We start from the raw sequence: 23,461 nt of genomic DNA on the forward strand, positions 1-23,461 counted from the left end.
TTATCTGAATAGTTTTGTGAAGCCACATGGTTGTTGTTTTCATCTATTTAATGAGAGAATAAGCTTGTTCTGCATGCTGTAAGTTAGCTGTAATAAGCGGTAGCTGTTGTAAAAAGGCTTACCTTTTCAATAATGGTCAAGTCAGCCAGCCTGGGAGGTCATGTGGTTGTTTAAAGTGGTGTTTCTAAGAAGGATCCTTAATTAGGGACATGAGATATGGTTCTTACCGGTGTTGTTGAGGGGAAAGTTTCCTGACTTGGAATCTATGTTGCTACCTTCTATAGATTCATCTGAAAGTCTATTGTTACTTCTTCTCTTAGGAACATCCGTTTGCCCTGATTAGGGTTGTGGGGACTCAGTAGTTGGCTCCCTGGCATTGTGACTTTGTACTGATGAAATTGTGGCTTTGAAGCAATGGGAAGGTTGGACTTGGCTCTGCAAGGCTATAGTTATGTAGGAACATCACCTAAATTTCATGCTCTTAACTTCTCTGTGTGGAGTAAGCTACCCATTTCTGTATTGCACTTAAAGAAACTGCTTCTTCAATATCTCTCCAGTTTCAGTTTATTTTTGTGAGGAGAAGTACTTTTAAAGAAGCCAGTTATAAATTTGACAGTAAAAATTTAATCCACAGACTTTGTAAACATCCAGACGTCATATAATTTTTGTATCTTTAGTTTTATTGTGTGGACCACTGGGACAGTAATAAGCTATGACATGCAGCCTGAGTCTTCAATAATAAAACTCCTTTTTTAAAACAATAGTTCTAGCAAACATACATCTAGAATATGTTCTCCAAATTTATTTTACCTTTAGTTTCTTCTAATTTTAAGGTAGTTTTATTAGTTTGCTCATACCTCAGAGAAGAAATACTATTACCAAGAAATACTGTTACCATGTAGTAATATGTATTGTTGATAGTAGTAGAATTTTAAATTGTAAATGATCCTTAATTTCATTTTATTTTCATGGAATTAATATTTGATCTGTGTGGCTAGAAATGTATTAATCTGGTAATTAATGTACATTATACCAGAAACCTTCTGAAGCATTTTTGGGACATTCTAGTAGGTGTTATAAATAGTGCAACAGATTTTATGTATTTTTTATATCTACAAAAGAGTTGGCATATGAAAATATGTATTTCATAGTATTTCTTCATGAACTAGTTCATTTGTTACACTGGCAGATGTTGGTGTCATCAGCGACTTGAAATACAAAAGGGATGTTCTACAGGACATCCTTAATAGGGTTTTTAAGGATCTTTTGATCAATAAATCAGTTAAAAGTTTGGCATTATTTAGAGGTGAAAAATTGAAGGATAAAACACCTTTGAAAAAGCTTAACTTTGTCTGACACTTTTAAATTATATTGTATCTTGGAGACAGAAGTTCTCTATCCACAATATGAAAGCATCTTATTATGCTTTACTTAGATGAGGTGGTTTCTCAATGTCTTCCAGTTGATTGAATGCATGGGTTCTCTGCCAGCCCAGCCCAGGTGGTGGCATTGGCATCTTTTTTGACAAAAGAATTTATTCACCTGGGTATGCACAGACATCTTACTACTAAAAATATATTACTGACTTTAGGCCAACATCTAGATGTTGTGGCTTTGGTTGAACACAGTTAAAAGGCATTATGCTGTCCCAAGTTCTGTCATAATCAAGCAACTAAGTCATGTTCACAAGTTGTTATATCCTAGATTTGGGAAAAAATGAATTAGGGAGGAATATAATATTTTTAGAAGATGGTAGCTATCCTGTGTTCCTACCTGGATGATCTTAAAACAAATAATGCTATTTACTGTAGAAAATCCAAGTGTCCAAGAAAGGTACAAAGAAGAAATCAAACATTCTGTCAAATATCACTCTCTTTCCTATAAAAACCCTCCTCAATGTCTTGTAGAATGTCTTCCTAGACTCCATTCTATATGTGTATATGTATGTGGTTTAAATGGTACTCCATATGTTATGTTTTGAATTTCTGCTTTTGATACCTAAAGTATCATATACATGACTTTTCATATCTAAGAAAATAAATATGTAAGTATATTATCCACTACACTTAGTTAACCTGGTTTATATATTTTTATAGACATTTAGGAATTTTTCTTTCATTTGAAATAAGTAGTTTGTGTAAAAATTTGTCAGATATATTTCTATAAGGGGAATTAGTTAGGGATGTGCACATTTATCATTTTGGTATATAGAACTATGTTGTTAACCCAGAAAATTTTTATTCCCAATTACAGTACGTAGGATTGCCTGTTTTTACTCTTTAGTCAACACTGAATGATATCCATCATCTTCATCTTTGGCAATCTGATTAATCACAGATAATATCTTTATTTTTAATTTTTGATAGTTTTATTGTATTCATGGCTTTAAATATTGATACCATATGTAATCTGACATATCCATCTTATACCTTATAATCCAGACTTGAAATATTCAACTACCTCTAATACTAGACATCTCGTAATACTTATTTGAACTTGTCCAAAATTGAACCCCTGATGCTTTACTCAACCTGGTTTCTTGCTGCTATTTGGCATATCTGTTAATGGCTAATCCATCATTGCATTGCCCAGATCACAAATATTGGAGTTGTGCTTACGTCCCTCCTCCTTTTTGTGTCTCATGCTTCATATATCTAGGTCCCTTCTTAAAACCTGTTCACTTTCAGAAGATACTTAGAATTCTACTACTTCTCTTTCATATATCTAGGTCCCTTCTTAAAACCTGTTCACTTTCAGAAGATACTTAGAATTCTACTACTTCTCTTCACATCTCTGACTGTCTCCTGCTGTATTGCTGTTGCTTCTCTGCTTTTTATTGTCCCCTACATTTTGTTGTCAACACAGCCTATCATGGCATCCTGTTAAATGTCAGGTGAATTGTGCCCATCATCTGCTCAAAACCCTGCAGAAAATTACGTCTCTCTCAGAATAAAAGACAGAATTCCTCCACTGGCCAGCCAGGCCATACATGATTTGCTTCTCCTCCTCAACTTCTCTCATTCTTCTGACTGTATCTCCCCATTCTCTGCTTCTTTCACATGGCTCCAATCACACTAGCTTCCATGATGTTTCCTGCCTAGGGCACCCAAATACCTGCCCTTGCTCCGTCACATCCATCAGATCTCTCATACATCACCTTCTCAGCTAGAATTTTCTTGACTACCTATTTAAAATAGCTACCAAATACTCTGAAATATTTGCTGTCTTCTTTCTTGCTTTATTTTTCTCCGTCACATTTATCCCTTTCTAATATAGTACATACTTTTTCATTTATTTATTGTCTTTCTCCCCCTGCTACTGTAAAAGCTTTGTGATAGCAGGGACAGTCTTTTTGTTTCATGGCTGTATGCTCAGCATCTAAAATAGGACTCACTAGTGCAGGCATGAAGTACATAGCATAGACCAGGCACAAAATAAAATGATGAATGAAATTTTAGGAGTGCAGTTTGGAAGGGAGTCCCTTTGTCCGTTTTCATCTTTTCTTATTAATATGCTATAACTTCTTAGCAACATTACACTTTTGTTTTATGTTGCAGATATTTGCTTTATCATCAAAGATTTTTGCTTTGCAGCTTTAACTGTATTTATTTCTCTCATCTCAATGTATGGTTTTCTACCTTGCTTGGAAAGCCTTTCCAGACTCAAAAGTTATTTAAAAATTTACCTAGAGTTTCTTCTAGTGTATTTAAAGTGTTATTCTTCATTTTAAGAGAAATACCTGAATTGATTTGCAGTTTCTCTTGCTGTACGGTGAGTAGTAGACCCAACTTTACTTTTTCCTGAATATCTAGACATTTGCCTCAAAGCCATTTACTAAACTTTCTACTCTTTTCCTGCCAATTTTAAATGCCGTATTTTTCCTGTACTAAATGTTCATGTGTTTTATATAATACAAGAAACCTATTTGTTTTTCTGTATAATTGATCTATATATTTCCATACTGTCATTTTCATTTCTGTGGCTAAATAGCACATTGGATTATCTGTAATTTATCCTTGACTTTTTTTTTTTTTTTTGAGATGGAGTCTCACTTTGTCACCAGGCTGGAGTTCAGTGGCATGATCTTGGCTCACAACGACCTCCAACTCCCTGGTTCAAGCGATTCTCCTGCCTCAGCCTCCCAAATAACTGGGATTACAGGCATGTGCTACCATACCCAGCTAATTTTTCTATTTTTAGTAAAGATGGAATTCCACCATGTTGGCCAGTATGGTCTTGATCTCCTGACCTGGTCTGCCTGCCTTGACCTCCCAAAGTGCTGGGATTACAGGCATGAGCCACCATGCCCAGCCCTATCCTGACTCTTAAATATCTGTTCTTTCACAACTATGCTTTCTCTGTATCTTTCACAACTAAAACCAAACAGGAAAATGTCATTCTCACCAACCTTATGCTAATAGGTTATGCTTGTATCTTTAATATTATGTCTACTAAACTAAGAAATATATAAATTAATAGGCTACGAATAAAGTGACTTTTCTTTAAATTACTTTTTTTGTTTTTATGTCACATTTATTACAAAAACCTGTTTATTATATGATTTGTTTTACGTAATATGAGATCATAATTCAATTTTTGGTATTCTTTATGCATTTATGAGACTTATCCTGACATCTATAGTAGAATAAGATTTTATTTAATGATTTGTGCCAAATGGGTTTATACTGATATGTAATATAGAAGAGGTGGAGTGAGCAGCTTTTGCTTTATTGTTTTGGTTTTGGTTTCGAATTTTAGATCTAGTTAGTGGCTTTTCATTGTTTCTTGTTTGTCAGTATATTTTTATTTCTTATGTGACAGGATGCTTAATATCATTTGGGGGATCTATGCTGTTTGACCTTCACAGGTTACTGCAGCTTTTTGAACCTTAGTTTTCTCATTTGTAAACTGGAGTCAGTAATAGTGTTTTATTAATCCAGTTACTGTTGTAATTAAATGAAATGATTTATGTAAAGTGTTTAGAATAGCATTTGACACAAATTATGTATTTAATGAATGTTGTTAATTAGGGTGAGTTATCACATGAATAAGCGCTCTAGTGTAATTTAGGGGAAAAGCAGCACCTAGGAGTAAAAATTATTTGAAATGATTCAGTGAAGTTGAGAGAAAAGGGTGAAATTTCACTTTTAGTAATTACCTTTAGCTATATTGCAAATGTTGTACCAGCAGAGTAAAAGCCTAGCGAGTGACAGAGGTGGCTTAGTTTTCAGAGAAAGTAGACACAATTTCACTGTAAAGTAGGCCCTGAGAAATCTCTGTGTGTATTCAGATTAGCAATTTGAGATAATAGGAATATTTTTTATGATTTATCAAATTAATTATGTGAGCATTTGAAAGTTATTTTTTTCTCTTGCAAATGCAACATATTTGTCTTTACAACTTTTTGGTGGAAGAATGGCACTAGAAGAAACAGATATTGTCTACCTTCCCTTCTCTCCTCTTTCACATCATGAATCCAAGCTCCACGAGTCCATTGTAATGATTCCTGACTCAGTGTCTTTCCTCTGCAGACCCACTCTGAAGAGAGACCATTCCAATGTGAAGAATGTAAAGCTTTGTTCCGGACCCCATTTTCTTTACAGAGACACCTGCTAATACACAACAGTGAGTCGCAATTCAGGCAGTTGAGAACATAAGGAATCATACTTTGTTATTATAACCTTTGAGAATGCAGACATCCCAGAAGTGTGCCTCTAAGTATTTATATAATCTCACTTTAAATGTAAGAAAGGCCAAAAATTCTGCCTTTCACCTTTTTTCCCTTTGTATTTGCATTAGTTTTCCACAGTAAGATTATTTTATGAGACATTTCATTTTATATAATTTCTTCCCATTATTTAAAGTTTGTATATAAAAGCATTTTCCATATTGAGAAAGATATCTTTGAGTTTTGTTTTGAAACATGTTTTTGTTTCCTTTCAAATATAATTAAGAAAGCATTTCTGACTCTTTAAATATGCAGATATCTGGCATAGTTTTATTAGCTCACAAACTTTTCAAGTGGAAAAGGATCAGAGTGACTGACACCTTAATTTGAGGGGGGATACAAATATTGAGTCTCAGAAGTACCATGACATACTCAAGATTTCACAGTGCAAGGAGTAGCAAACAGGTCCCTTATAGGTGCTTTTCCTACTTACCGCTGCCTCAGATTTCTTCCTTTGGCAGGGGCAACTATTTTCTTTTGGATTAACTTTTATACATACACACCATGAGGTGTTTTTCCTACTTGCTACTACCTCAGATTTCTTATTTTTACAGGAGCATTTTTTTCTTTTGGATTAAGTTTTATACATACACACCATGAAAGTCTAACACCTACACTCAGAGCTCTTTTTACAACACCACAGAATGCCCAGTTATATCACTAAAGTATGTCATTTTATAGAGAAGAACATGTTATTGCCAAGCTGAGTTTTAAAGTGGGTTCTCTGTTTAGATACTGAAGTAGCCAGAGACTTACTACAGTTACTGTATCTAAAATTAATGAAAAAATTGTGTAACATGGGTAATATTTATAATTCTTACTTTTAATTAGCTTAATCATTAGAAAATCTTCTATACACATGAAGTTCCTGCTGCTGCTTAAACTTTTAATATTCCTGAGGAATGAAAAAAACAATTAATTGTGACAGTTGGTTATACAGAGCAGTATCTTGGAGAAATTTTCACTTGTCAAGTGTCTAAAATGAAAAATAATAAAGGTGCTAAGATTTCTTAAATATTGAGTGGTAATGATTCTGATGAAATGCAATCTGCTTCCTGCAAAAAAAGGTAGTGTTATTCTCTCAGACCATTCTGTGTTCAGCTGATAGCTCTGAAGAAGTTATTAGCACAATTTACCATTTTTCCTATATATAAAAAAAGAGCTATGTATTCAAAAATAAAATTTGTCGTGCAATTGCAGGGATTTCTTTCCTATTTTATTACCATTTTGATTTAGGAAAATAACTGTTATGAGATGAATGAATGTTAGAATAGAGATTTAGACAAGTTAACCTCATTCATGCTATTAAAACATGGCTAAATTTGACCTGATGCTTGGGAAAATTTGCTTGGGAATGATTAAATTTTATTTCTAATAACACCAATGAATTCTTAACAGAAGTAATCTGATATCTTTGCTTTCAGTTTTTTGGTTCTCATTCACTTGAGAAATAGAATTAAAGTGACTGTGTGTGGACTGTGCTGTGTAACATGTGTTTAATATGATGTTGATCAGCACATTAATCATAGGCTTTATGAAGCTGCATCGTTGCATTTGACCAAGAAAATCTACTTTGATAATTGAGTGAGTAAATGAGTTATTTAAGGGAAACAAAGTTAGACATTAGTTAGTGAAAAGAATGGGAAAACCAGAAATGGCTAACAGAGAGAGGACAAAATAGTAGATCTTGTCTTATACAATATGAAAATTAAAACCCATTTATTTAACTTCAAAATATGAAAGCTGTTATTAGAAACTTATATTAGCTTTCTGGCTCAAAATGTGAAGAATAACTTGTAATACTTTTGGAAATTTTTGCTATTTCCCAGTACACTGAAAACCAAAAAGGAAGTTGCTGGCTAGCTTCCAGGTACTAAGATAGGGAAAAATTCTGATAAATTTAACACAAAGAAATCTGCAATTAAAGTATGAAAGAAGAAAAGTAAGGACTTCCTTGATATAGCTTGATAAGATTTTGGACAGAGACCAACATTTTTATTCACTTAATAGTTTAATAGGAGCAATCTTGGAGGGTTTTTTTTTTAAATCTTTTTCAGTACCTGAATAGATTTGATATTAACATTAACATTTACAGTCTTATATCAATTGATATTTCCTTATGCTGTCACTCATTATACATCTTATACAAGCAAAATATTTTAATGAAACAAAAAGAATATAAAGCAGTTTACAAGAATAGTACTCTGCAACAAAAATGCACAAATAAACAAAGCTCTCAAAATCTATCTAGTTCATGTGTTGTATGAATGTGACTTTGTTTCAGACATTAAATGCCATCAGACATTAAATGCCAAAGGAATCTGAGACTTTAAGTTAGAGAGCTGTAACTCTATTTAGAAAGACAAAGAAAAGGTAATTTTTCTTTTCCTTTTTTCTTCTTTTTGTCCCTCCCTCCCTTCCTTTCTTCCTTCCTTTCATGTGAAGAAATAATAGGTTCTTCTCAATTCAGTGCTAGTTATGATGGAAGGAATTTAGAAGAGCTTGCTAAAATTGAGATAATCTCTTATTTAAATGTAGAAATGTAATTATTCTTAATTTTGCCTTGTAATCTATATGATATGGAAATCCATGCTAACATGATTGTTTTCTAAAAAGGGAAATTATGTTCAAATACTAGTCTGTCTTGTTTATATAGTCACATACTACATGCGTTTTATACTTATTATTATCAAACATTGTGTTCTAATTGTGCACATGTATCGTTGAAATTGTATTTAAAATGGTGACTCAAACTTAGGCCTATGTGTTAAGAAGAACTATAAAAATGGCGTTATATGAAAGTTAGAAAGTACTATAAGATTTCTATATATAGCTTCTGAGGTTGTTTTCCCCTCAGGCTCAGGCTGGATAATGAGAAGAAAGTGAAATAGCCAGGGTGGCTGCTAGTCTTCATCGCCCTATCCCAATTTAACTGCCTCTCTGAAAGACCCCCATCCCTCAAAGCCTTGGAGACTTTTTAGAACTGCCCAAGGGCTGAGTCAGGGAACCCCCAGTCCAGGTTTCTGAGTCAGTGCTGAGGAAGCAGGGGCATTGCAACCCTTTCCCTCTTCCAGAATGGGAGGCCCTGAGCTCTGACGCACGCTTTCCTGCCCTCAGAGGCATTCTTCCTCAGCTCTCTACCTACAATCCAGTTCTGCCTATTATCTATTTACAGGAGATCATAGGGACAGTGGTGGGATTTGAGGGGACTTTGGGAGGGGCCCAAAGGCTACTCACCTTGCTTGACAGTGGCCTTGTGCCACTGGAGTCTGTTTACCTCAAATCCCAGCCCCTGCTGTAGAAGTACGTACTTCTAAAAAATGTTCATAGTAACTTTGGACAATTTGCTAATTCAGTCCCCAAATTTTCCAGCTGAGATGATGGAAGATGTAAGATGAAAGGACTTTGGCCTGAATTAGGAAATAATGGAACTGGAATTTGTTGTTAAAAATAATATGTTAAATTCTTAGAGCTGTAAAGCCAACATTTTGACAAAAGCAACTAAGTCTGGCATATATGGGAGGAAATTAATAGACCCTCCTATTGCTTCTGAAATGTTTTTCTTTGTTTCTAAGGTGAGAGGACTTTCAAGTGCCACCACTGCGATGCTACCTTTAAGAGGAAGGATACATTAAATGTTCACGTCCAGGTGGTTCATGAAAGACACAAGAAGTATAGGTGTGAGCTATGTAATAAGGCCTTTGTTACACCTTCAGTGCTTAGAAGTCATAAGAAAGTAAGTGGAAGTCTTCTGTTAGTTTGAATGGATTGTGTATTTAAGCAATATTGGGCATATATGTTAACTATCATGTGATAATTATAAATTAATCTATCAAAGTATTTACTCAGAAGGACAAATGCATGATTTATATCAGCTCTTCAGGAAATGTTCACTTTCTTTATCTTTCAGGATAGACCTATATTTTTTCCATGAATGAGAACCTGAGTTAGATGTAGACTCTTTATAACCCATAGCTTTGCTGATAGGTGGCTTCTAGAAAGTACTCAATGAGCAGGAGCTTATCAATTTTTATATATTTTTGGATTAATGTAGGCTATTTCTTTCAAAGAAATATGAGTGGCACCTTAATAATTTTATTTTTCAAAGCGAATTCTTATGTTTCTTGGCAGTTTAATAGACTGAGCCCTTTTTGGATTGGGATAGTCATTGATCTTTACCTCTCTAGAGCAAAGGGAAGTTTCTGGGCATAGAATGGGGACTCCATAAATATTTGATTAACTCAAAATGTTTATATAGTGATTTTGGAGCTTATATTTTCGTGTTTTAAGCTACTTGCCTAATTACCTCAAAGAAATCAAGTTTTTTACTTGTTCAATAATGTATTTTTAAGTATATAAGTAAAATAGTAAAATTTGTGTTATAACAAGTACACCTAAAGGTTTTAATGTTGACTCTTTTTTCTTATTTTGGAGACAAAGTCTCGCTCTATTGCCCAGGCTGTAGTGCAGTGGTGTCATCATAGCTGAGTGTAACCTTGAACTTCTAAACTCAAGTGATCCTCCTGTCGTAACCTCCTGAGTAGCTGAAACTACAGTCATGTCTCACCATGCCCAGCTAATGCTTTAAAATTTTTGTAGAGACAGAGTCTTGCTCTGTTGCCCAGGATGGTCTTGAACTCCTGGGCTCAAGCTATTCTCCTACCTCAGCCTCTGAAAATGCTAGAATTACAGGCATGAGCCACTGCACTCAGGCAGCATTAACCTTAGAAGTAACAATGAAGTATGGTAATTTTTTGTCATTAGTATGTGCTACTGAATGAATGTGAAGAAATAACTTCTGCTTCAATATGAATTTAATTTTCATATTTGTCCTTAATACAACTGTTTCAAAAGGCTTGAATTGAGTAACTGTCTTTTCCTGTTTCTTTTTAATTTTTATGGGTACATAGTAGGTGTATGTAGTTATATACATGAGATATGTATGTATACATAGTCTGTTTTTTTGAGGCAGAGTCTCACTCTGTCACCCAAGCTGGAGTGCAGTAATGCCATCTCGGCTCTCTGCAACCTCTGCCTCCTGGCTTTAAGTGATTCTCAAGCCTCAACCTCCCAAGTAGCTGGGATTATAGGTGCTGCCGCCACGCTTGGCAAATTTTTTGTATTTTTAGTAGAGATAGGGTTCCACCATGTTGACCAGGCTGGTCTCAAGCTTCTGACCTCAAGAAATCTGCCCACTTTAGCCTTCCAAAGTGCTTGGATTATAGGCATGAGCCACCATGGCTGGCCTGAGATATTATATTTTGATACAGATATTCAATGTATAATAATCACATATAGGGTATGTGGGTTCTTATATTTTTATTGCTGAGTAATAACGATATTATCTGTGTTTAGATTTCTGAATAAAATATAGTCTTTCAACTTTCTTTGCTTGAATTACATTTTTGCATGAATTTAACACAATTTTTGTCATCTTTCAATAAATAAAGGAAAAGTATAGTGAGCTTTCAAGAGAGATTTCTTCATTTGTCTGCAAGAGTAGTCACACAGTATATTTTGTAATATATTGCTCATTTTAATCTCATACATTTCTCCAGTATTGTTCTTAAAGTGAGCTGTTTCCATGCTTTCTTATCCATATTTAAGGTAGTTTAGTATTGTAACTTTAATATCTTTTGAAACTATCTAACCAAAATTAGAACCTAATAATATGGTATATTTTTGAGTTAAATGAAAGGAATATTTTATTTTTTTTCATTAATATAACCCTAATATCTTTTAGTTTGGAAGTTCTTCAGTTTGGAATCAATGACAGTTATGTAAATGAACAGTGAAATACATAGCAGCAAAAGAAATGCTGTGATTTTATAAATATACTACAAATAAATTAGTAATTACATGTTTCGAATAATTCAGTGTTGTAACAATAGATATATATACAATTTCTAAACAGCCTCACACCAATTAATAAAAAATTACTACATTTTGCACCTTCTGTTAGGTAATGAAAGGTAGAGAGATCTGTTATATGTTAAAATTTTATATATTTTACTTTAAATTGAACCATAATGTGGACCAGGGGAGTAAAGGCTTTTACTGAAGTGTAAAGATATATAACTGTTTTGTATAAGAACTTGTAGTAAAAATGGAAAGTTAAGTAGTTGCCAAATACAAAATCCAGGAGATGCTTGTTGTACACAGTGTCCTTGGCTAGCATGGTAGTTGATTCGACTGTGTTTTTCAAACTTGAGTGTAAAATAAATTGTTTCAAGGAAAAAAATTCAAAAGACCCTGAAATTGACTGAGGTATTTAGTTTCTAGCTCTTTAAAAAATTACAAATATGGTAGTGCATATCCAAATATACATTTTAATACAAATTGCAAATTTGTAAATTAAATATTAATAAGGCCGCAAAGTCTATTACTTTAATGTTAACAATTTAATATGGAAGATAGACATATTTTGCTATGGCGATGGTTCTTTGATGTTTTCAGGTGATGCGGTAATTGTCCCACTCCTTTTCTCTATAACAGCCAGTATTTTCTTCTGAGAAATGTCATTTTAAAAAACCTTTCTTTATTCTTGTTTCATTAGCCTATGGCAGTTCAAATACTACCTGTCAGTAATTTGCCTTTACACTACTAAGAGCAAGAATTTCAGAACAAGAAATCTAAAAGTAGTCTTAGAATATGTACATGCCTGAAGGAATTGCTTTCACTTCCCCTTTTCCCCAGTCTTCTAAGTTTGAGAAACACTGGGACTTGAGAAATAGCTCTGACCCTTCATTTATTGGAATGATCTGTTTTGATGTTGGGAGAAAAACTGGTCTTCTGATGAGGCTGTGAGGCCAGTTTAAAACGTTCCATCTTCCTCCTCTTTTGGAGAGAGATCACTCTTTTCTCTTTGAGCTCACCAGCTTTTATTGTAACTTACTTTTGACTGTATGTATTCACCTTTCCTCGTGTGATTGTGCCTAGATTAAAGGCATCTTGAGGACAGAAATATGCTTTCAAATTGACTGCTCAGTTAACACCTGCTGATTTGAAAAGTCAAATCAGATGTATATTCCTTTTTGCTTTGCAGTAAAACCAGTCTAGTCAAACAGCATAACACTAGTAACAGATGACTTTACTGAGATTAATTCTGTCCTCAAGTGTTAAATATACACAAAGAATGTGAAAAATGCTTCAAAGTAAGTGTTTCTTGGCAGCCAGGAAGGGTAGCTATACCCCTATTTTGATTATGTGGTTTTACTAGAATATACCGGTTTTATGTAATTTAATCATTTTCAGTTGGAGCTCTTCGAGGGCTTAAAAAAGTAAACTGCAGAACAATTTTGAAATTAACACTAATACATGATTCTAAGTCATTTTTTGAGCCAATGGGACTATCCATCATAAATTGTTTAAAACTTCATTGTGAAATTAAATCATTTTAATGAAATGTAATCCTAGAAAATAAGGATTTACGATTGTCAGAGGCATTTAATCATCTTTACCTAACTCTTTGTATTTATTCTTAGTCATTTTATCCCTTTCCATTTAGACACATACAGGAGAAAAGGAGAAAATCTGCCCATACTGTGGCCAGAAATTTGCCAGCAGTGGTACACTCAGAGTTCATATCCGGAGCCACACAGGTATGGAGACTGTAATTAGACTAGTGATAAAAACTACTTAGAGAAATCACATGCTTCCAAGACAGGAAATATTGTATTAGCACAAATATCTTCCATATTAAGAATTAATCTTGACTGTTTTCTCTCTCTTAAAGCATTGTAAAATCCAGTTTTTTCATCTAGAAGAATTTACAATAAGTATATTTTCTCAAACTAAGTAAAACATGTAAAGTAGAAATAATATTTTTAAGGTTTGGTTGTGATAAAACTGTGATTAACTTCTATACGATTCTAATGGACGGAATTAGAGTAACAGTTTCACTTTTTATAGATAGTTAAGGGCGTCGACTTGATTTATAATCCTTCCTGTAACTCATGTCAAATGTGGCCTTTTTACCTCAGAACGTTGCTTGGATGCTGTAGGATTTTATTGGATACCAGGGTGGGTGATGTGAATGTAATATCTGTTATGTCATGGATTGCTTCCTAAAGGGCCGCCTTCTTTTCTTATGGGTGGGTGATGTGAATGTAGTATCTGTTATGTCATGGATTGCTTCCTAAAGGGCCCCCTTCTTTTCTTACCACTTCCTGTGTAATTTCTCCAGTGAAAGAAATCTGTGTCCTAGTGAAGGGTGAATGAACAACTAAATATTCTTGAAAGAACCTTGACTGGATTTTACCTATCACGTAGATAAGCCCTTGAAAAAGACTTCGAAGAATACAGTCAGTTTTGATAACCAGATGATTTTACATTAGTCTGGAAACTTTTTCCAGTAGCTAGACTCTAATTACATGAAGAACTAGGTGACTGGATTATACCGCTGAAGCTTCGTCTTTAAGGGCCATAGTATTTGGCTTTCTTTACCTTTGTATCCCCAGTACCCACCTCAACGTCTAGCCTAATAACTGTACGTATTGTCAATGGAGAAATGTTAAAGTAGGCCAAAAAATCAATACAGTGAATGTTAGGTATTAGTGGATGAAGGGGTAACCTTGGAGCATAATTTTTAACTTTCTGACTAAAGCTAAAAGAACAGATAGCTGCGGAATAATGGGTGCTCTAAAGAAGAAAAGGAAGGTTTTTCTTAATTAGAAGTCATCTAGAGAAAGTGAGGCTTTCGGAATCCAGTGTTGTAGAAGCAGAGAGCAGCAAAGTGAAAAGCAGAGAGCAGCGCATGGGAATGAGCAGCAGAGAGCCACGTTGAGGGCAGGTGTAGTTAAAATTGTGCTAATGGCCGCTGGCACCAGGAACTGATAGCACAGAAGTAAGGAGCGAATGAAGAGGAAATAGAGATTTCTGAAGTTCCTGGGCAGCTCTGCAATCTAGTGGTATAATCCTTGATGTCATTGGGCAGTCCTGTTTTATGTGTATTTGTGGCTGTGTGGAGTTAGGATGGGGTAAGGGCAAGGGTAAAATCGACAGCCCTTTAGTCTGTTATCAGTGATTCTTAGAAGATATCTTTGTGTCAGGCTTAGTTTGCTTAGCAGATTTCATGCTATATTAGAGGGCATGTACATATAATTTGTATATGGGCGGAGGGCACATAGGGAATAGGATATGTGTATTATGTATACATATCAGAATAGTACATTTATAGTAATGCCCCAAGACATGATGTAATTGTGTTATGTTTGGTATAGTATGTTTTTAAAAGGCAGGGACTTACACTGTTTAGAATGCATTAAAACATAGGTACCAGCACAGAAAAGATGAACCCAATAAAGTAGAACCCTTGATTATTCAAAATAATTCCATCCTTGAGGATATTGAATGCCTACATTTTATTTTACCCATAGTACAGCTAGGCAGTAGAGAAGAATAAAGCCCTTACACTAGTAATTGTTTGTAAAATTTTAATTATTATTATCCTCCACAAAATTACAATAATAAGAGGATTTTTATAGTTCTAAAAATACTCCCTGATAAAACTATTAAATATACATCATGCTTTTTGTTGTTTTATGTTCTGTATTATATGTAATTTGAAGTGTATTCTAAACTCCACATCATTTTATGTGTCATTTGGTAATTTATTATGCACATGAGTCTGGGCCAAATGTTGTACAGATCCTGGTTTATTAAATGTGGCTTCTGATCAAGAAAACTGGTCATCTAAATTCAGACAGCAGTGCTAAGGCACAATGAACTAACACAATTTGATTGATAGATAGGTAAAGAAATTATATATAAATATATGTGTGTGTGTGCATATATGTGTGTGTGTGTGTGTGTGTGTGTATAGAGAGAGAGAGAGAGGGAGAAAGTGCTGTATGTATTTGTACAAAAATTGTATGATTCCAATTGTTTAGCTATTTACTCATAACTAGATTTTTCTGTTTAAAATAATTACTATACTTTCTCATTTTTTCTCATTTTACAGTTCTTCTTTGGGTTTTTTTGATGTCAAGCCTATGCCCTCAGTGACCCACTGCCTAGTAGTGTGGATGGGTTGTGTTGTTAGTGGTTGGTGTCTGGCATCTGGGCCTCCATAACAGCCCTGGCACAAATTTGTTTTCCTGCATGGACAAATGATGCTTTTGCTTCTCTTTGACTTATTTTGTCCTGTTCCTCAAATGATAAGCATCCATTTGCCCTCCCAAGCTACAGCCTGGTTCAGTAATGACATGGTTTTATGTAATTATTTCACTAGTAAGAGAGCAGAGCTCTGAATATTTTGATTCTGTAAATTCAGTGTTTTCTTCTCCCTGTGTTAATTTTCCTTATGAAGTCACCTGGTTTTATATAGCTGTTTCTCGCTGTTTCTCAGTGCTAGGTGTAGCAATTTATGAGTGTGCTATCACATGATAAAGATGATGGTCATGACCTATTCTTTAGGAAGTGTTTAGTTGTACATTATTTAGTGAGGACAAATGAAGTGGCGAGGACCATGAGTGAAGGCGGGGTAGGGACAGTCAGGAGAGGACAGCTGATGCAGCCTCTGTGGAGCAGTGTTCTTCGGATCAGTGATGCTCATGTTGTGGCCTTATCACTCCATAGCATTCTTAAAAATAATTGAGGACTTTGGAATGTTTTTGTTTATGCGGGTTATATCTATAACTCTTTGCCATATTAGAAATTAAAGCTATTTACCATATTAGAAAATGTAAAAATATTTACTTGTTAATTTACTAAAAATAGCAATATCATACCCATGAAATGTTAACATATGTATTTTTATAGAAAATATGTGCATTTGCCAAACTAGGAATCATTTAGTGTGAAAGGAGAAGTTGTTTTACATTTCTGAAAGTCTGTCTGGTTTAAGAGGAGACAGCTGGATTCTCGTATCTGTTTCTTCATTCATCCTGCTGCAATATGTTCTTTTGATTGTAGAATTTGAAGAAAATCTGGCCTCACGGATAAGTAGTTAGAAAGGGAAAGTATTTTAATAGTAGTCAAATAATTTTGGATGTTATTATAGTGGATGATATTACCTTGGATATTATTACTGCACTAAACCTCAAAAAGGGCTGATGTTTTTAAAGGCTTATTGTTGTGTGGAACCTAAAATTATCTCAGTGAGCTTTACTTATTCTGTTACAGTAAAATCAGTTGGTCTAAGAAAGATCTTTTACCCATGCATTATTCTGTAACATCATCATGTTACAGGTAATTTGGAAAATATTGACTCACTAAGTTATGCAGATCTTCTACTTTTTACTTTACAGGATGATATATTAATATCATTGCTGATCTCATTAAATCACCTAAATATTCAGAAGCCTTCAAACAATTGTTAGCATTCTAAATTTTTCTTGACTGCTATAATTCCTACCTTTAATAAGAATTCCTATCATTTCCCTTTTTTCTTTATTTTTTTTAAATGACAGGCTTACCTCTTTTATTTTCAAAGAACAAGCATTCACAAAATGTTTAATAGCCATAATTTGTCAGTCATTTTGTTTCATATAAAAATGATGTTTCATGAAAAAAACTGCCAGGTCATCTCATAACTCAGTTACTTAAGTGCTTTTCCTTGAGACAATTTTCATACGTCAGTATGCATTACAGGTACTTTACAAATATCAAAAATTGATTTTCAAATATCAAAGAGATTACACACAAAGGTTATAACTTAATAACATTAATATGTTTTACTTTATCACAGATATTCTCAAGTGAAATTTGCATTTATTTCTACTGTGAGTTTGTGGCTGTGAAGACTACAGTGACTAGTTATTACAAATTGAGATCACTAACAGTTACTAGTTTTACTCCCATTACTTTTATACTATTAGTGTAAATGTCAACATGGTGAAAAAGACAAATAATGTAATAGAAATATTATGAAAGTAGTTTTGACCTTGCAGACCTTGTAAAAGAGTCTTGGGGATTCCCAGGAGCACTCAGGCCATGTTTGGGGAACAAATACTCTTGAAGGGCCCTGGCCAATGATTAATACCTAGGAAAATGCAGTTTGTGTGAAATATGTGTTGGCCCATGTGAATAAGAGCCCAGCTGACAGGCCATTCTGTTTAACTGGGGCCATTTCTCTCACTTGATTTCTCAGACTGGTATTGCTTCCAATAGTTGCTGTGGCATTCTTGACAATAAATTTTTAAGCTTTTGCCACTGCTGCTGCTGCTGCTGCTGAAACATGTTAATGTCCATTGGCATTGCCTTTGCTGCAATAGTCAGTTGATGAGCAGGTTTGCCAACTTTGACTCTACTTTCGCATAGGAACTGTTCACTGTTGGGTTGATATTATTATGTTTATGACTGTAAATAGAAAAACATTAAGGCCTTCTAAATTTAGGCTTACTTGTAAATATATTATAGAACTTAACTCTAAAACTTGCCTGCAGATAGCGAAAGATAGAAATTTGATAAAAGATTATCCTATCAGTAAGGTTTTTGCTGATATTTGAAATTATATAGTCAGGATTCAGGGGACTCTGGGTTCTCATGAGATTAAATAACTTTCCCACCTAGAGAGTTGCCCTGCTTAGTAGAAACAGATCTTGGTGTTTCCTGTTATGCCCTCCTCTGCTGTAAGAGTCAGTCTTGCATAACAGAAAGAGCAGGGGCTTTGGGATAGATGACTTGAATTCAAATCCTAGCCCTTGCTATTAAGCAATCATATATTTTTGAGCCAATTTCTTAATCTCTCTATGCCCCACAGTATATTTTTTTTTGTGAAGAATAAATGAAATCATGAATATAAAATACTTAGTGCTAGTTCATAGATGGCCAGTTCATTGTCATTAAGTATGGTTTCTAAAATTCTTGTATAATATTGCTCCTTGTTAAGACTACTTTTCCAAAGTTAAATGAATTGTGTTTATTAACATACAGTAGCAAGCCTTTACTGAATGATATAACTTCTTATATTATTTTCTACTTTTCTTCTTAGGTTTTCTTAAAGGACATCATACTGAGGATTTTCGTGTTTAATACCTTTCCCTTTTATTACTTCCAACTTTATCAAGATCTTAAATTGTTGAACATGCTGAAATTTTCATAACTTTTATAGGTATAATTTTGGTTGACTTTTGATAAGGAATTAACTTAATTATGGATTTTCTTAATATATTAATTTGGGGAAAATGCATTTTAGATGGCTGTGTTCCTGATTAAGACTTTTTTTTTTAAGTCTAAGCCTTCTTTTTAATACATGTTTAAAGGATAACTCAGTTGAAAAAATGTTTTTGGTGGTATTTAAAATTCTGACCTGTGTATGTCCTACCAATTTCTTCCTTGAAATTAAACCATAGTAACCTCCAAAATACTCTTGATAAATTGTTTGCCTTGCCATATAAAAGCATGTCTTTGGCTTTTAATATTTGTACTGCCTTCTTTATTAGGCATAAGTCCAAAGTATGCTTGATTCCTAAGTCTGAAAAGAGGTTACGGGCAATAATGCTTGTTTTATAAAAATAATATTGTTCTTTTCCTTGAAAAATTGTTTATAATGGCAAATTTGGAAAAGATCCTACAAATTTAACATTGAAAGAACTCGTAATTTATGGTATATCCATAAATAGTAGTAGAATTATATAGGTAGAATTATATATTATATAGGTAATAAAAGTGATATGGATATATACTAATTAACATGAAAAGAAATGAGAAAGATAAGTTACAAAAACAGAAGGATATAATTTTGTAAGAATAAAGTATTTGTATAAAAAAACTGAAAGATTATCTACTACATTATTAACTGCTTTTATTTTTGTATTTTGTAAATATGGTTAGTTTTAATTTTATGATTTTCTGTTTTCTAACTTTTATAATTTTTCTTGTATAATACAGACATTTAGAGTATATATCATGATTGTGCATGTAACTGTTATAAGATTTGTGCTAAAATATTTAGGTGTGAAACTTCTCTGCATCGTATTCTCAAATGGACCAGGAATAAGAAGTGCATATAAAAATGCATGTTAAAAAAGAGAAGTGAGAGGGAGAAAGCAAATTTGCTCAAAAGTTAAGAAGTGTTAAACCTAAGTGAGTCTATACAATATTCACTGTACTGTTCTTTCAGTATTTCCTTATGTTTGAAATTTTTATATTTAAAAATAAATAGGGATGTTTTATTCCAATGAGAACAACTGTGTAGATGCAGCTGCCACCTAAGTGGAGCAGAGAATTGTTCCCTGAACATCCAGCTTCATAGCTCAAGTCTTGTGCACATCTCCCCCAGAGGCTGATTCTTTCAATAGGAAGACTTCTATTTCCTAAATATAAACAGATGTTTTGTTGTTTTGTTTTTGTTTTCTTACACTATACCACTTAGAGAAAACTCAGAGTCTTCTGAAGAAGCTGAATGTTATTATTTCATGCTTCATCCTTCTTGAGGATACTAAAGTCATCCCCTTGAAAAGTGAATCCCATGAAATTTGCTATTTTTATGGGTTTTTCAGATATTTTCTTTGTAATGCACTGGAAAGTATTCGTAAGCCTTACCACAAGTTTAAATAATTGATAAGGCTCACTGGGTCATTTTATTATCCTACTTAAAACCTTTCAGTGGCTTCCCCTTGCCTGGAACAAAATGAATGCCCTAGACTTTTCTCACGAGACTTATCAACTACCAACCCCTCACTGTGTACATTCCAGGCTGCTTACTGGCATTCTTTCACTTTTCTGAAGTCTCCAGTTGCATGTTACTTTCTCCTTGACGTGTTCCCTGACCTGTCCCCTACCCCTGCCTTGTTAGGTTGGCGCTTCCATGCTCCTTTACTCTCCTCAGCACAGCCCCCTTCTGATGGCCTGGACCTGTGGCCATCTTCAGTAGTCTGTGGGTTCTCAGCTCTCTTAGGGCCCTGTGCGTAACTGATACCTTACTTTTTACCATTCAACGCACTGCCTGGCTTAGAGAAAGAACTTGTGAATGCTTGTGCAATAGGTAAAATAACTTACAAGTGGGTTGCAGTACATGTGAGATAGTAAAAAGGATACATGGCTTCAGAGTGAGAAGTTCCAGAGTCGAGTACAAATTTAGTTGACCATAAAATCATTTTTCATATACAACCTACAAAAATCTGTCATATTCACTCCAAGAAGTGAGCAAATGCTGAACTCCCCAATCTATGAGCTGGACCCACCCACATTTTCTTTCCTTTCCATTTTTTATCACGTTGCTTTGGCATGTAATTGGTGGGAAAACAAACTGTGTAACAAATGATCATTAATAACATAGTTCAAGATCCAGCTCACCAGTGCCCATAAAGTCACAATGCTTAAATGAGGGAATAAAGAATAATATGTGGTCAACCAGCACCAAACTTACCGTTTGATTTCAGCTTGGAGTTTCCTAGTTTTTAAAGTTTCTCATTAGAAAGAACGTAGAGGAAATTGGTTCTGACATATGCCCCGTTTTGTTTGACAAGGGTGAGTCTGTACTACTGGAGCTGGCATAATTACAAATAGTTGGGTAGTACATTATAGCCTTTTGCAGTTGTGTAGCAAATCTCATCTAGTAGAGATCTGGGGTTCTTATGGTTTATTATATATAAATATCTCTTTCCAACTATATTATATAGTACTTTGCTTATCAGTTTCCATGACTAGCTTCTAAGCTGAAGTACAGGGTGCATCAGACTCACCTCTTTAGTCTTTAAACTTGTTGAAAGAGGACATCTCTCTCAAATAAGTATCAAAATTGATCCTTTCATAGCCATTGAAAGGATTCAACCATTTCTGGGACCATTCTCATTTTCTAGATGAAGAAGCTCAGATTCAGAGAAGCAAATGACCTGTGTACTATAAAGTTAATAAAACCCAAGTCTTTTGACTTCAAATTCTGTCTTATCCCTCTTTTTTTTTATTTATAGCTATCATAATTACCACAAGAATTACAAAAATGCTATAAGTTCCCCAGTATGAAAGATAAGGAAATAAATTATGAAAGTCTTATATCATTTCAATACTATTAAAGTTTTATGCTTTAGGGCCAAATGATGCTTTTGTTTATTGATTGATCTTTTCACATTGTTTTAATCTGTTCTCACCCTGCTAATAAAAACATACCCAAGACTGGGTAACTTGTAGAGGAAAAAGGTTTAATGGACTCACAGTTCCACATGGCTAGGGAGGCCTCACAATCCTGGCAGAATGCAAAGGAGGAGCAAAGTCACAGTTTACATGGTGGCAGGCAAGAGAGCATACGCAGCAGAACTCCCCTTTATAAAACTGTCAGATTTTGTGAGAGTTATTCACTATCATGAGAACAGCATGGGAAACATTGCCTCTGTGATTCAGTTATTTCCCACGGGGTTCCTCCCATGACAGGTGGGAATTATGGGAGCTACACTTTGAGATTTGAGTGGGGATACAGCCAAACCATGTGACACATTCACATGCTCATTTTCTCCTAGTCATTGTTACATTGGGTAGTAACGTACAGAGAAAATAAAGATTGAATTTAGATTTACTAAATTTTCCTCTCTTTATTTCCAGGAAACAGTTACTAATTGGCAGTTGAACCTTTGAATATACTGCAGTGTGATGAGATTTTTATGAAGTTAGTCTGTTAATCCCATACCAGTATGCCTGAAGGTGTCAATTTAATATTGTTTTTACAGTATTCGAACTGTCTATCAATAATTTGGGAAATCAGATCTCTTTTTTATGGTATCAAATAACACTCAGTTTTATGAAGAAGAAATAAGACTCCAGTTTATGGTTTTTCCTTCCAATTTGCTAATTGGCGTTTTTCAACATTTCCTGTCCAGTACAGTGACAGTATTGTTTCATGGAGCATTAAAGGCAGTGTCCTTCATACATATTAATTTTTTTAAAACAAGTATTTTTGTTAATTGGCTCATAACTAATGGCCATTCTACAAGACAGTGATAAATTAGCTATTGGATTACTACCTATTAGTCCTGGGAGGAATTTTAGTGTTTATGTTTCCATTTTTTGTTAATAGTGTCTAAAATTTAAAAAATCCTCCAGTTCCTTCATATTATGATGGATTTTATCCTTCACTACCTTAAATAACTAACCAGCTGTATCCTTGCTTCCCCTTGCTTCCTTGTTCCCATTGCCACCATTCTGTAGTCTGACAAGACTTCGTTTTTTTCCATTAACTTTGAAAATGTTATTTTTCATACATCTTTTATCCACTCTCTAAAGTCCATTTATTCTGCACAGTTTGGTAATTAGAATGAGAATGTGGCAAGTATGCACAAAGCATCTGTTTTTTTAGAATAAAAAAATAATATTCTTGACTTTAGAAAGGAATTTCAGAAGTCTACTTCAAGCCTCTTATTTGAACTAATGCCCAGTAAAGTGCAATCATTTGCCTAAGGTCATAGAACTTGCATGTGGTTCAGCTAGAACTAAACTGAGGCTTAAACTTTTTCCAATATATCACATTGCTGAAATTTTTATTTCTTATTCTTTGACATACCCCCGATCCCTGCTGTTACCCTTAAACATACCATAGAAGTACATACATCCCTTTCATCATGTTTGACAATATTTTCTTGTTGATATATCAACCAGTTGAAGATAACCTTAACTTAGAAACTTCAAGGTCTATAGTGTGTTACCTATGGTCTAATTGAGAACTTAACTCCAGCTATGGAGAAATTTTCCTACCATAAAATTTGTATTTGTAGTACTTTGTTATTTAATGTCAGCTTTACATCCAGAGTATTGATTCTGGGATCAGATTATGGGCTTCAAACTCCATTCTATTTATTT

The 23,461-nt window shown here is 34.2% G+C and overlaps 1 protein-coding gene across 4 annotated transcripts in view; it reads left to right on the forward strand.

The window, feature by feature from the left end:
- PRDM5 (PR/SET domain 5) overlaps positions 1-23,461 on the forward strand; it is a 215,679-nt gene that overhangs the window by 124,144 nt on the left and 68,074 nt on the right. For all 4 annotated transcript variants that reach the window (XM_074396953.1, XM_074396954.1, XM_074396951.1 and 1 more), the window contains 3 exons: positions 5,532-5,625; positions 9,304-9,464; positions 13,236-13,329. In XM_074396953.1, the coding sequence (XP_074253054.1) occupies positions 5,532-5,625; positions 9,304-9,464; positions 13,236-13,329 (349 nt within the window). The remainder of the gene's footprint in view (positions 1-5,531; positions 5,626-9,303; positions 9,465-13,235; positions 13,330-23,461) is intronic.

Source organism: Saimiri boliviensis, chromosome 3, assembly GCF_048565385.1.
Source record: "Saimiri boliviensis isolate mSaiBol1 chromosome 3, mSaiBol1.pri, whole genome shotgun sequence".
NCBI classification, from domain to species: Eukaryota; Metazoa; Chordata; class Mammalia; order Primates; family Cebidae; genus Saimiri; species Saimiri boliviensis.